Genomic DNA, 15,571 nt, shown 5'->3' with positions numbered 1-15,571 from the left:
TTCTTTGTCAGTCACTCAATTAACCATGTCAGCTAACTATGTTTATATTGGTAAATTAGTCTAGTCAGCTATCTAAATGTATAGTAATCATAGCCAAATACCCACCGGGCACGTTGGTCACTCTCACTCCATATTATATTAACATGGTATAAGTCATGGCAAACTGTGTAGAATTGCAGGAAATTTGCCTTAAAACTGAAGAAAAAAAATATATTATCCCCTCAATAGTAAAATGGGTAGAATTGTAGGAATTTTTATAAAATTACAACATTTTATCATTGCCCCATGGCAAAATGTATAGAATTGCAGAAAAGGCTAGGTCCGGCATAGTTTGACGGACCAGGCTAGTGTCTACCATAAATGTCAGTGGGAGGAAGGTTCTGATGGGGAGGCATCTGATGATAAAGCAACCACACTCTTTGTATGGCAAGGCTTGTTTAATGATTTATATTAAGACAAAATCACATTACGTATGAAATCTCAGGCCTAACATACAATACTGAACATAAATAACAATAAATTAAATGCATTTTGGGGGACTTGATCTCAAGCCACTGTAAAAGACAATTTTTTACAATTTATGTTTTTCACACAATGTAATAAAAAGAAAACTGCCATTTAATTATAATGAAATAAATTAAAATATATTATAAAAAGGCTTTTGCACATCATCCCTCAGATAGAAACATACAAAATATTTAATGTAAAATATATTGTACTGCAATGTGGTACTGTTTTTAGTTTACATATCATGCTGCAAATGAAAGTAAAAAATTGTAATCAAACAATGAAATTTGAAATCCAATGCCAATCTTTCATTTGACAAAAGTGGTTATCAGCAACACATATGCTATGGGTAATGCAACATAAATAAAAAGTGTATTCTCTATATCAGTATGCTATAATATTGAAGTGTTAGATAGTCTGGCGTGAGCTCATGCTTTGTCATAGTGTTGCTCTACAGTAAAATGATGTCTGACTATTTTAGCTTATAAAATAGTACGTTTTATTGTGATACAGTTGCAACTTGACTATTACTACATAAAGTATGTGATACCCAAATTCAAATGAGCAAAACTATCTGAAGCACAATCAAAGTTTTGCTCCCCTTTACAACAATAAACCAAACTGTACCCTTGTGAGATGCAGAGGGTTCTGTGTTGATTCATAATAGCCTACATGACAAAATATCAACAACAAAGAAACAATGAAGCAATTACCAAATAATAAGTGGTGCAAAATTGCTGTGGGCATGTGGAACGCTGACATTATATGTAAGGAGGGATGCCTTCAGTTTGCAGAATGCTGTTACAGCCTTCAGCAGTAACCGCTAATAATTTCATGTTCATTGCACAGGTTTTCATTACTCTCTCTCATGCTGTCTACATTCCCCTTAGCTTCTCTAATCCTCCAGTTCTTGTCTTCCGCACACACTGTGTTGTCTGTGTTATGCCCCTCTGAATTAATCACATAAATACCAAACCCACATGATGTGAATTTGAGCATCTTAACGTGAGAAAGGCTGACATAGAAACCATACTTGAGTCTTGTTGGCACTTGTAAGGGAGAACCGTTTAATATTGTGGGGCATTCTGAAAATAAGCAAATAAATAAGGAAATCAAATTAGACATTAAACATACATTTTGTCACTGTACTCTATCATATACAGTAAAATATTACATATAGTACCACATGATGCCAACAAAGCCATACAAGTTCAGGCATTAATTAAGAGTGTGTATACAGTCGTGGCCAAAAGTTGAGAATGACACATATTAATTTTCAAAGTCTGCTGCCTCAGTTTGTATGATGGCAATTTGCATATACTCCAGAATGTTATGAAGAGTGATCAGATGAATTGCAAAGTCCCTCTTTGCCATGCAAATGAACTGAATCCCCCAAAAACATTTCCACTGCATTTCAGCCCTGCCACAAAAGAACCAGCTGACATCATGTCAGTGATTCTCTCGTTAACACAGGTGTGAGTGTAGACAAGGACAAGGCTGGAGATCACTCTGTCATGCTGATTGAGTTCAAATAACAGACTGGTGCTTGGAATCATTGTTCTTCCTCTGCCAACCATGGTTACCTGCAAGGAAACACGTGCCGTCATCATTGCTTTGCACAAAAAGGGCTTCACAGGCAAGGATATTGCTGCCAGTAAGATTGCACCTAAATCAACCATTTATCGGATCATCAAGAACTTCAAGGAGAGCGGCTCAATTGTTGTCAAGAAGGCTTCAGGGCGCCCAAGAAAGTCCAGCAAGCGCCAGGACCGTCTCCTGAAGTTGATTCAGCTGCGGGATCGGGGCACCACCAGTACAGAGCTCGCTCAGGAATGGCAGCAGGCAGGTGTGAGTGCATCTGCACGCACAGTGAGAAGACTTTTGGAGGATGGCCTGGTATCAAGAAGGGCAGAAAAGAAGCCACTTCTCTCCAGGAAAAACATCATAGACAGACTGATATTCTGCAAAAGGTACAGGGATTTTGGACTGCTGAGGACTGGGGTAAAGTCATTTTCTCTGATGAATCCCCTTTCCGATTGTTTGGGGCACCCGGAAAAAAGCTTGTCCGGAGAAGACAAGGTGAGCGCTACCATCAGTCCTGTGTCATGCCAACAGTAAAGCATCCTGAGATCATTCATGTGTGAGGTTGCTTCTCAGCCAAGGGAGTGGGCTCACTCACAATTTTGCCTAAGAACACAGCCATGAATAAAGAATGGTACCAACACATCCTCTGAGAGCAACTTCTCCCAACCATCCAGGAACAGTTTGGTGACGAACAATGCCTTTTCCAGCATGATCGAGCACCTTGCCATAAGGCAAAGGTGATAACTAAGTGGCTCGGGGAACAAAACATCGGTATTTTGGTCCATGGCCAAGAAACTCCCCAGACCTTAATCCCATTGAGAACTTGTGGTCAATCCTCAAGAAGCGGGTAGACAAACAAAAACCCACAAATTCTGTCAAACTCCAAGCATTGATTATGCGAGAATGGGCTGCCATCAGTCAGGATGTGGCCCAGAAGTTAATTGACAGCATGCCAGGGCGGATTGCAGAAGTCTTGAAAAAGAAGGGTCAACACTGCAAATATTGACTCTGCATCAACTTCATGTAATTGTCAATAAAAGCCTTTGACACTTATGAAATGCTTGTAATTATACTTCAGTATTCCATCTGACAAAAATATCTAAAGACACTGAGGCGGCAAACTTTGAAAATTAATATTTGTGTCATTTTCAACTTTTGGCCACGACTGCAGTGTATCACTGTCCATGGAGACAGCTGAACTTAAGCCATGTACTTTAATTTTCCTTTTAGCAAATAGCAACCATCATAAATACGTCCCTATTGGCCTTAGTATTTCTATTGTTAGATATTGGGCCCATAATGAAATAGTCCAAAACAGAAGGCTAAGTGGCTGAACCCTGAAGGCACGTTGGGTTAAGCCAGATATTGTCATTTCTATAACTGATATGCTTGTTTGTGCTATAAACCTTTTCACAACAATATTACAGCGATTCCCTTTCAAAAGTCACAATGTCCCCAAATGTGAACCTGTCATCTCATACCAGATTACAATCTTTCCAGGAAGAACCATCATGTAGCAAGACTGGGCAAAACAGATAAAGCACGCTGAATAATTTGGTACAAAAAAAAAAACATTTGCAAGATAAAAGACACATTTGTGAGGAAATACAAGTGCTACTGTGTAGAATGGTGCAATGAAGGGATGCCATTATCTTGAAGCATGCCATTGTATTATACACACAAAAAAGGACTGCAGTGCAATCAAATTAACACATTACAATACAATCAAATGTCAATGTCTATGACATAAACCTTCGTTTTGTGTTTTTTAAACTGTGTAGGGATATTCTTGTCTCTAAGCAACTCATTTGGTCTCATTTTGGCAGCAAAGGAAATATAAGTATACAGTTTGTGCTTGACCCACTAAATGCAGGCATAAACATCTCTACAATCAAAGCTGAAATCATTAAGACATATCAACTGTAATGCAAAAAGCAATAAAGTAATAACTTTATCTCCCCTCATTCTCAGTTCAGTGGATGCAGTAATTGAAATAATGGCTCCATGTGAATGACTGATATCATGTTGACAAAACTCCTCACTCAATGTAAATACATTATAGACAAGCCAGCCAAAGCACACATCTAGTCCATGGGAACATCTCCCTAGTCCACAATGACACATCATTCATCCCTCATCAAAGAAAGCCTTGCCTTCATACAGCGAAGAGCAATGGGCACACCTCTGCCCAGTACCAAAATGTGAATGTCCGATTAGATGAACCACTCCTTCTTGCTCTCATCGATGGTTTCTGTGAAGGCGGGGTCATTGACAATGATGGCTGCATCGGCACAGTCCGCAGACTCCGCCCCTTTGGCCTCGTTGGTGTGGTAGGAGCCCTTGTGACGGAACATATGGCGAATCAGGAACACCAGGGTGCAGAGGATGGTGAAGATGACCACAGCAATGATACCTGCAAGTACAACGGCCATTATCAGCAACTTGACCTTTAAAAACATCAACAACCCTGTATAGTAGGCGAGTTGGTTACTGCTCCTACTCACCTCCGATAACTGCAGAGTTCTGATCAACTCCATCCCGGCTAACTCTTTCCTCATTGAATGGGAATACAGCACCAGCTGAAAAAGTAAACAAAAACAAATCTCAGCTACAAAATATCTCCACCCCAAAATAATCCAACAATGCTAAAAAAAATGTAAAGGACAGGAGATGTACACTGAGTATACAAAACATTTCCATGACAGACTGACCAGGTGAATCCAGATGAAATCCCTTATTGATGTCACTTGTTAAATCCACTTCAATCAGTGTAGATGAAGGGGAGGAGACAGGTTAAAGAAGGATTTTTAAGCCTTGAAAGAATTGAGACATGGATTGTGTGCCATTCAGAAGGTGAATGAGCAAGACAAAAAACATAAGTGCCTTTGAACGGAGTATGGTAGGTTGTGTCAAGAACTGCAACGCTGCTGGGTTTATCACCCTCAATAGTTTCCCGTGTGTATCAAGAATGGTCCACCACTCAAAGGACATCCAGCCAACTTGACACAACTGTGGGAAGCATCCCTGTGGAACGCTTTCAACACCTTGTAGAGTCCATGCCACGAAAAGTTGAGGCTGTTCTGAGGGCAAAAGGGGAGGGGGGGTGCGCAATGCAATATTAGGAAGGTGTTCCTAATGTTTGGTATACACTGTGTGTATAGCATGCAGTATATGCACAGTATGTGAGTCTATGGGGGAAGTAGGTTTGGGCTGAGAGTCAAAAGGGGCAGTCTAATCTTTTCAGCTGACATCTCTGTGAGCACTAGTCCATTTGAGTGGATCCTGCAGAATCCGTGAAAATCCCTCATCACACACACACTTTAGTCATTTAGCAGACGCTCTTATCCAGAGCGACTTAGTTTAAAAATTGTATTTCTTCTTCTTATTAAATATTAAAACATACAATCTACTTGCAGTGAAGCTGCTCAACATTTACATCACATTAGTCATCTAACAGACTCCCATCCAGAGACCCACAGAAGCAACCAGGGTCAACGCCCTGCTCAAGGGCACGTCGACAGACCTCCCACAAGGTCAAAAACGGGGACCTGAACCAGAGAATTACCAGCCCCCGGACTGAGCTCCCAACCCCAGGCCACCACCCCTGCAAGACCCCCCCACACACACAGAGTTCCCTGAGAAACCCCCACCCCGCCATAGTTGTGCCCCCCTGGAGAAAACAAATCATAAAATAAAATAATTCCTTTCCCCCAAGACACCAGCCCCTCAACAACCAACAAAATGAACAAAAGCGAAGAGAAAGACAAAGAAAAACAGAAAACTTCTATGCAAAAAACAAGACATCAAGGACAACAAAAATCATAACAGCAAGGCCAACTGAATATGTATGGCACTATTTACAAGTGTGTGTGTGCGTTTGAGTGACGGTATGTGTGTATATGCATGTGTACAAACACCTGTGTGCTATCAGCCTCAGGCAAACAGGTATTAGCTGTAACAACACTGCCTGTCAGTGTCATTCAAACTTGTTTTGTTTTATTTTGACTATTTTTAAAAAACTTTTATCCTTGACCATCATTCTATCCCCCACCCAGCGACTCCACTTCCACTTGTCTCCAGTTCCACATCCCAACCCTCAGCTTCCCTCAGCTCATCCCACCCATCTCTGCTGGCCACCCTCTTCAGATTTCTACGCACCATATATCTTTCAACTATGCTGTGATGTTTAACATACAATTTGAATCTATCGAATAGAATCCACAGAGTGCGAGTTGAAGATAAATACTTTTACTAAGAGTATTAGTACATTAGTAATTGACTGACCAGGTCTCTCCAGATCTCTCAACAATGCTATTTCTAAGGTACATTTTTGATAAATGTTATGCATTTTCAGCCATTCCTGAACCTGAGACCAGAAACAGGCTACTGAAGTGCAATACCAAAACAAATTGTCTATTGATTCTGTATCCTCACAACAAAATCTGGAGGGCTGCGATGATTGTATGCCCCAAATATTCTACATTTTGTTGGTGGCAAGAATTCTGTGCAATTATTTTAGCTGAAAAGCATGAAGTCTTGAATCTTGCGTTGTTTTATATATCAACTCATACACCTTGTCCATGGAATCGGTACATCAAAAATATCTTCCCAGCGATTTACAATTAGTGCATTCATCTTAAGATAATTAGTGCATTCATCTTAAGATAGCTAGGTGGGACAACCACATATCTGTCATAGTAAGTACATTGTTCTTCAATAAAGTAGCTATCAGCAAAATCAGAGCTAGTAGGGGAAAAATCAAGCGCAAGAATTAGTTCATGAAAGACTGTTTTTTTTTCTCACACACACACACACACACACACACACACACACACACACACACACACACACACACACACACACACACACACACACACACACACACACACACACACACACACACACACGTGGGGCAGGGATCACAGATGCCTCTCACAGGGAGCTTACAAAGGCTGATTTGTCGCCTTTGGAGCACTATGCAAGGCTAAGATCAAATGATCTTATTCTCATATTTTATCTAAAATTCTATTAGTCTTTTACTAACTGTGGTGTAAAAATCAATAACTGAAAAGATCAACCCACTACTTCCATTAGGCCTAGCTGTAGGACAACTGAACTTGTTAATATTAATCCTTACCAAAGCAGTATCACTAAAATGATTTATCTGACCTATTGAAACCTCACATATGCCTCCATAGGTTAGACATACAGCATAGTCACAGAGTCCCTGAGAGATGGAGTTTCATACCCTAGTACAGAGCAGACCATTCTCAGAGCAGGCAGGAGATAGATCTTGTGTTTCCCAGCAATATATCTCATGTATCTGGAAAAGCTCACCCAGGATCAATACACTGACCCAGTAATAACCACCCTGAAGAGCTATCCACAGGAGCTAAACAGCACAGCACATGGGTTTAAATGGTACAATAGCTGGAGAAGAAGAAAAATACCACCATTAAATATAACGGCTTGAAGTTATTATGAAATATCAGATCTCTTTGGAGAACTGAGTGGACCGCTGGTGCTGCCAGTTGACCACTGACAATTCATCTACTATACATACTGTAAAGGCCTTACAGTGCTTACCGTAAAAACGCAGTATTCAAGATGATGGAACAAGACGTAAAACCACAAGAATAGAATCAAATCCCATGACACTATGAATAAATGGTTCCATTGGTCGGACAATCAAAGGAGATAGACAGATAGATAGATAGATAGATAGATACACAATGATTTACTGTACCTGAGTCCATGTGCCAGGGGTCGTTGGCAGCAGCCATTGGTGAGATCGTGAAAGGAGACGCCCCACAGTTTGACTCCACTAGAATGCCCTGGGTGGTCACCGGGGCAACGATGCCAGACCTCAGTGCTGCCTTCAGAGGGGCGATGTTGTTGAAATGAACTCTGGACAGACAGCCCACAAACCCTGGAGTGTTGTACTTCTCTATGAGGACTGGATCAATCTGGCCAGTTTCTGATCAAAACCAAGACAAATTCATTTAAAACATAACAGCAGTTCTGGATTAGATAGGAGTTCTTCCTTATGGTATCCCTGTCAACCTATGTGAAATGTATAGACCTTGAGTGTATCAGTGCACAGTAGAGCTTTATCATCTTCTGCTTGTGTGGAGCTGCTGACTGATGCTATCTGACCACTTAATACTGTTCTACCACCATGATGCACTACTACTCAGCACACTGCAATACTGTAAGCCTCTCCAGTTTGATTTATGTTCACTGGAATCTAGCCTCTGGTTGGTGATCCTGTATTCCCAATCCCTAGTCTCCCCCTACATTACAGACAGGCAGCTACTGTACAAGGTCCTACCGCAGATATATACTCCCAATAGACCAGGGAAAACAAAGTATCCAATTCTACTGCAATACCGTATTCTCCAAAGGCGGCTAAAGAAGAGTAATTTCACAATTTTAAGGTTACTTGTAAGAAGGATGTTTCATATGCCCCCGGGTTAAAAAAAATACAAAACACACCCAGTTTGGAACATTAGCCATGCATTGTGCCATTCATGATCTTTACTTTTGAGAACACATCCCAATATCTACAAGAAGAAAATTCACCATCTTAAACCAATGATAAAACTACAGTGGCAAGGTTTGTTAAAAGCAACATAGACCTACCCTACAGTATATCCTGTATAGGAAATGCCAATCTAAAACAAATCTTGCAGCCACAAATCACAAGGTCAAGGTTTACAATAAGTCTCCCCAATACCTATGTATTTAGTGTAGTTACAGTTATGTTGTTATCCAAAACACTATGCCACCTCAAGTTAGTCAAATACAGAAGAGTGGTACCTGTTTGCCCTGTTGTCCTCCCTGAATGTAGTGATGCTTGCTCTGCCTCCACCTTGCAGACCCTCTATCCAGAGCACAAGTCCTTGCCTTATACAGTGCTACCACTGGCCGCTGTACACCTGTCTATGATCTTGTCTGTCTCTGTCTGTCTGTCTGTCTGTCTGTCTGTCTGTCTGTCTGTCTGTCTGTCTGTCTGTCTGTCTGTCTGTCTGTCTGTCTGTCTGTCTGTCTGTCTGTCTGTCTGTCTGTCTGTCTGTCTGTCTGTCTGTCTGTCTGTCTGTCCGTCCGTGTCTGTCTGTCCGTGTCTGTCTGTCACCAGGTCCATTTACCTCTGTATCTGCCTCGCTGCCTTCCTGCCAGCTAGTAGTCTATTTGGCTTCCTGCCAATACATCTATCAATCTCTCTGTCTGTTTTCCTGTGTGTATACCTGTCTGTCAGCCTGTCTATGTACCTGCCAGGGTGTCTACGTGCCTGCAGCCTTGGTTAGCCAGCGAGCTCTGAATATGAATGCACCCCGAGTGATTCAGTCCACCTCCTTTCCCTACCTTCCCCACAGCCAGACCAGAGAAGACATGGAGAAAATATGATGTCATGGATCAGTGAGCTAATACATTCACAGCGCGGCTCAGAGAAAACCTGGATGTGCGTACAGGAGTGCAAGATGGGGGATCAGGATCGGGCCTCTGTGCTCCCTCCCTCCCTGAGGATGATGTCAGAGATCGGTGGGTCTGTTGTTAATTTATTCACAGAGTGCAGCAGCAAAGCACTCTGGGGAGTCGTAAGGCTTTACCAGCCAGGCGGAATGTGGCATTCTACTGTTCTCAGAACAGTACAAGTGTACTGGTGTCTGACTCCTGCAGACACAGTACTGCTCCCTCCCACCACGCCACATCACATTATTCCAGTTCCTATTCCATCCCTCGTCTGGTTACAGAATACTGTTGTGTTGTGGTTCCTGATGGTCCTATGATACAGGCGTTTTGTCCTGCGCTTTTCTGAGTGGTGTGGGGAGGTGTACTACATCAGTCAGATTAAGACCTAGACAATATGGCCACTAAAATACATGTACATGTCTTTGTATCAACACATGATTTTCTGTCAAGGCAACATCACCTTTACCATCTATACTGATACCCTCATTACATATATTAATACACCTGGACTAAACCAGGACTCATCACTTTTTAGCCACGGATGGGCAACACAAATTATGGTTCTGATTTTTATCAGAACACACAGAAGCAAAGTCCTAAAATTACTTAGGGGCGAATTCTAAGAGATCTGTACACATACCTCTGATGGCATTTCTTATATTTGCACTCCAGTAATACATGGATTATATCTGCACTTACCAAAGACTTTCCCCAGGAATATGGTCTTGACCAGGTTGAACTGGGTGTCAGAGTCATCAGGCAGAGTGTAGCTGACTGGGGGGTAATGATCCAACTGGAAAATAATACCATATGGTCATGAATCATGATGTATTCCAGTCAGTTATAAACCCAGTTCAGCTGTACTGTATTGTTATTACTGCCCCCTAGTGGTCGACTTTAGAGAGTCTCTTTCTGAAAATCCGAGCTGATGCCAGTGCACAGTATCATTCATTGGCCAAATAAGATACACAGAGAAAGAAACTGTGCTAATAGCACATTGCACTAAAAACCATCTCCACAGACAAGGTGGGTCAGGTGTGTCAACAGCCTAACGCAGTCTGAGAGGACAGCACACTCTCACTGAGAGTGGTGTCCTCCCCTCCTGAGAGCACTAGAGTCCTACCTTTCAACTCCTTAATGAAGTGCTTCATCTATTGTCTACGTAGCTATCAATCAGCCTAATGTAGTCAGAGTACAGGGAAAGGTTGGATTTTGTTGGATTTCATGACGTCAGCAAATCTCCCACTGAGAGCAGTGCCCTCCCTGGGACAAGTAGAACATTAAAGTCCAACCTTTCAACTGCTTGATGAAAATAGTTCTTTAAATAAAGCTACATCATTGGTATGATTTTTACCTGCGGCCTAACGTAGTCTGAGAGGAAATAAAACATATCGTTTTGAATTTCATGACTTCAGCAAATCCCACTGTGTGTCAGATCCCCCTTTGTGACATGGGAACACTAGGGTCATACTGGACCTGCAGCTGAAAAGTGCTATATAGAGATATAAAACCACATTACTGTTCTCATTATTATTACCTGGAGCCGTATGTTCCTCTCCTGCCTGGAGATGTTGATGTGGTGGGGCTGCCCGTTGGCCATGTTGCGCTGGTCCAGGTCGATGGTGAACGGCTCCCTCAGGCCTCCCAGGCTGTAGCGGATCTGAAGTGTTCCTGACAGAGGGAGATGGAATGGACAGTCAGTCCTAATGTTCCATCACCATCGTAATTCATATGGTTGTCAGTCCATATTCTGTTTGGCTTAGTAACATGGTAAGAGTATCAAACTCAAGTGGAAATTGTATTTTAAATGACGTTTTACATTGCCAAATACTAAATTGACTATCACTCTCTCTTTCTGCTTTTTCAGTGAAATATGTATGTGCCTGGGACCATGCCCAACCTGTGTGTTGCACTATATAATTAGCTATTGAGCTAATTTACAGTACATTCTGTGGTTCTTTGCTGACCGAGCCATTAACTTCACCCTCCAAGCGTTTCAAACCCTATAAACGGACGGCCAGGGTTGCTCTCTTGTTCTTTCAAGCATTTCAAACCCTTTGAGCAGTTTCTCTCTCACCATTGTGTCTGAGCACCACAGCCAGGTAGTCCTGGGTCCTAGAGCTGATGTAGACCAGGATGCTCGGGGCGTTGGAGGTGCTGAAGCTGAACACCAGCTCCTCCTGGGTCAGGTTGCCCTCCGTGGGCAGCAAGGGAGACAGGCTCTTCACATCCCTGATGGCTGGAAGGCCCCTCTCGGGAAGGAAGTCGTAACGAACGAGTGTTCCACTCTCGAAGTAGCCGCCCACATCTGATACACACAGGAGACATTTGGCAGCAATACAAAACATCAGCATAAGTTTGAGAGATTGACAAGCGAATCGATATTAGCCTCCCTAAAGCACCGTGTAAAGTTATAGTTGAACCACAGTGTAAAGTTGAGAAAAGAATACCCGGACATATTCAGTTACTATTCTCTCACATGACTGTGACTGTATTTTACCTTCAGTGCAGAAGGGCCCATCATAGGCAGTCAAGGTGCAGTCGCATGAGTAACCGTTGTATTTCTCCATGCACTTGCCACCGTTTCTGCAGTGCTGCCCATAGCTGGTGCAGTGGCCAGAGCAGCCAGGCTTAACCCCTGGGGTGACCTTCGCCCTCTCTTCCAGGTCAAGTGTCACACCGTTCATCTTCAGGGCACGGATACATCCTAGGAACCCCCTCTGGCCACCAGATGCACCTGAATGATAACGTTTATGACAAGAAGTTGTATTAGGTATTTTGGTTTACAACAACGTATGTTACAAAGTACACTTCTGGTAAAAAAAAAACAAAAAAAAAACAAACAGTTAAACTCATCCTAAATGCAAGTTTTTTTGTTGTTGAAGTTGTTGAATTGACATCCTTATACCTTTTGACATTGTTGTTGTGTGCAATGTGAAAACTGTGTGGGCCTGTATCCAACAGTGCAGCCTGTATAAGTCGGGTCAAAACACCATGAGCTGAGCAGCAGTAGTCTAACCCACATAGACATATAAACTGGATCATCATTAAGCTATGTGGTGGGAGGCAGGTAGGCAGGATATCTTACCCACGTAGAGCTGGCTGTATAGCTCCAGGCGGGTGTGACCCTGTGTGGGTGCAGGGCGAACCTCCTTGTAGTGCCCATCCAGCTGCAGCACAGCTTCCTTCACATTGCGCTCAGCCACCACCCTGTGCCACTGGTCATCATTAAGAGGAGTGGACGACATCACACTCAGCTCCACCAGACCGTTGCCCACATCAAAGGAGAAGGACACCACCGTGGCAGCTGGGCAGGAGGGGAGAAAGGGCAAGGAGTTAGATAACAAGGTTTTGGGTGCTGCCAAACAGGCTTTGGATCGTCAGAAGTGGAGAGGTCTTGTCTCTTATGAGCAGGTGGGCACAAAGAGGATAAGTAAGTAAGAGTGTAAGTCAGTAATTTTCGGTGCGAATCAACTGAATTAAGAGGTGGAAATGTGTGTCAGCGAGGTCGTTTTTGAAACAAGGATTAGGCTTGGGCTATACAGAAGATTTGAAAGACCTTGGTCTGTTTCGGAGTGGTTGAAAAGCTAACAAGCATTTTTTACCGAAATGGAAAGTCTGCTTACATAAAGTGTTGACTTTTCCCATGAATGCGAAGGAAACTGTTATATAATTTCCGTTGCTGTTGAAATCATGATGATTTGAAATATCCTTGTTGAAATCATGATGATTTGAAATATTCATGTTGAAATCATGATGACTTCAAAATAAAAATGAATGACAGTATGTATAATTCACAGCTCTGAAAAACTGATCACTTTCTAGATGTGTATTTGACAAGTACCTATCAACTAACACTTATAAATGTCTAACGCAGACAAATAGTTCATGGAGCAGTGAGATTGCTCTCCCTTTCACAACGACACAGTTCTCTCATTTCCGCCTCTATCATCATTTACTTTATTGAAACCCTGTTGACAGGTATCATCATACCCCCTTGTTGGGTCCAATTCTACAGACGTACGTTACATACTGACAACTTGTCTAATCACCCAACACCCTGTCCGATTGCTTAATCCACATAAATCACAGACTCCAGGCTGCCATCGAGTAATGAGATTTCACAGCGATTGTGATTGAGCTCTTTTCCACTTACCAGGGGTCTCACCCTGGACCACATTGGGAGAATCATTATTTGATTTTATTTCCCAACCGACTCAATAGATCTATATTAAAAGGAGCTGTCTGACTGCATTTGTTCTCCATTCAGAGCATGTACTGAAGCTGTGGAGATGACATGGGGGAGCCTTGTCAATCATAGATCCACCTGTTCAGAGCAGATGCTTGGCCTGCAGGACTGGCAGAGAACATTCTGAAGCTCAGAGCGGAATTTTGAAGTGGAGCCAAGTCTCATTAAAACAACTGCCAGTGCCAAGCTCTAAAGAGAAATTCTAATGTGTACCAGTACTCAAGAGTGTTTAAAACTGTTTAAAATACAAAAGCTCACCAGAGGCTTAGTAAATCTATTTCCCTTGGCAGACTAATACTATACTTTGTGAATATTAAAATGGGGGGAAAATATTAAATATGAAATGTCTTTTTTACAGAAAATTGTCGGTCTCTGTCTCCAAAGAAGAGACCGTGTTTCTTCAGAGCAACTGAATCACTAATAATACTGCTCAAATACTGTCAACGCATTGCACCAAAAGATGGCGTCAGTAAAGCTTCAAACCTGCCAGAGAAAAAGGGTCAGAAACAATAACAATGGGTTCTGAGGCGACGGAAGCAGCTCAAAGATATTTCTGACCATTGATCTTTCCCAGCGGAAGGAAACTGCTCTCCCACCAGCTCACAAATCATGCTTAAATGTCACTGGAAACCAATTTCATCTAACAATACCATTTCCAAACAGGGTTCCCACTGTGCTGGTGAACTTTAAGTTAATACTGACTTCCAGCCATTTCTAAGTGGAGATTTCCAAAGCACTGAAGTTGAATATAAGCTGAGAGAAGAATGGACTGCGATCGATGAGATGGATGGCAGCCTTTATGGAGAGCCCTAGAGCTACCTTGGGAGGTTTCACCTTCACAATGTTCTTAGACTGAGACTCTACAGTACTCGCACACTTGTCCCCCAAAATTCAATCTACCATCTTGTTACAGTCCTCAAGAGTTGACTGAGGAGCTGTACTAAGAACTGAATGGTAGCTCTCAGGGAACATGGCAGGTGACAATTGCTTAGTGGCTGGTGGTTTGTTTTTAGTAGGAACACGAGATTCTTGTTTTGTGGCCACAAGACAGACAAGATCCTTTTTATATAGTGGAAAGTCATTGTGGAAAGTCAAAGTCGATATCTACTGTGAATAAGCCTTACCAACACTGTCCAAAACCACTGAATTTATACTGCATCTATACATTATATATTGTAATGGGATCATTTTTTGCAGATGTGGACCCAGAGCTTTGATACTGAACTGCACAGACACACCTCCATAATATAAGTCTACAGATAGTGTACATCGACCTGTTACTGAGTAGTGGTATACTCACCTTTTAGTTCCAGGCGGATGAAGTCAGCGTTGCCAAGGTTCTCCAGAAAGACGCCATAAGAGGAGGAAGTCTTGAAATAGAAAGATATGTCAGCACTGGTCTCTCCTTGGAAGGTAGGGAAGTGCAGGTAGGATGCAGGCGTGTTGAAGGATGCTGCGTTCCAGTAGTTACCTGGGAAACAGACAGGAAACATGAATCACTCAGCGTGTTGCCTATCCACATCACTGATTGTGCATTCTTGTCATACAAAGCAGAGAATGATGGCCCAAAATACTACCATAGGTGTGGAAATTATAACAAACTCACCATCTCCTTGACAACGCAGTGGACCCACAGTCAATTTAGCCTCAGAGCCAGCACGATTAGTGTCACCAACCACCACCTGACTCACAGGCAGATGGTCTTTATACACCAGGAGACCAGCGTCCTCTCTCCTATATTAAAAATAAATCAAATAT

The 15,571-nt window shown here is 42.3% G+C and overlaps 1 protein-coding gene across 2 annotated transcripts in view; it reads right to left on the bottom strand.

Annotated features, from left to right (window-relative positions):
* Nucleotides 1-418: 418 nt before the first annotated feature.
* LOC106569219 (contactin-associated protein-like 2) overlaps nucleotides 419-15,571 on the bottom strand; it is an 86,932-nt gene continuing 71,779 nt past the window's right edge. For both annotated transcript variants that reach the window (XM_082960879.1, XM_014140362.3), the window contains 10 exons: nucleotides 15,420-15,547; nucleotides 15,114-15,284; nucleotides 12,653-12,871; nucleotides 12,065-12,301; nucleotides 11,642-11,872; nucleotides 11,102-11,235; nucleotides 10,264-10,357; nucleotides 7,838-8,068; nucleotides 4,596-4,670; nucleotides 419-4,504 (listed from right to left, as the gene is read on the bottom strand). In XM_082960879.1, coding sequence (XP_082817005.1) covers nucleotides 4,305-4,504; nucleotides 4,596-4,670; nucleotides 7,838-8,068; nucleotides 10,264-10,357; nucleotides 11,102-11,235; nucleotides 11,642-11,872; nucleotides 12,065-12,301; nucleotides 12,653-12,871; nucleotides 15,114-15,284; nucleotides 15,420-15,547 — 1,720 coding nt within the window. In that variant the 3' untranslated portion in view covers nucleotides 419-4,304. The remainder of the gene's footprint in view (nucleotides 4,505-4,595; nucleotides 4,671-7,837; nucleotides 8,069-10,263; nucleotides 10,358-11,101; nucleotides 11,236-11,641; nucleotides 11,873-12,064; nucleotides 12,302-12,652; nucleotides 12,872-15,113; nucleotides 15,285-15,419; nucleotides 15,548-15,571) is intronic.

Source organism: Salmo salar, chromosome 14 (assembly GCF_965601325.2).
Source record: "Salmo salar chromosome 14, fSalSal1, whole genome shotgun sequence".
Taxonomy (NCBI): Eukaryota; Metazoa; Chordata; class Actinopteri; order Salmoniformes; family Salmonidae; genus Salmo; species Salmo salar.
The sequence above is the reverse complement of the archived record's forward strand: the minus strand, read 5'-3'. Positions and strand labels throughout refer to the sequence as shown.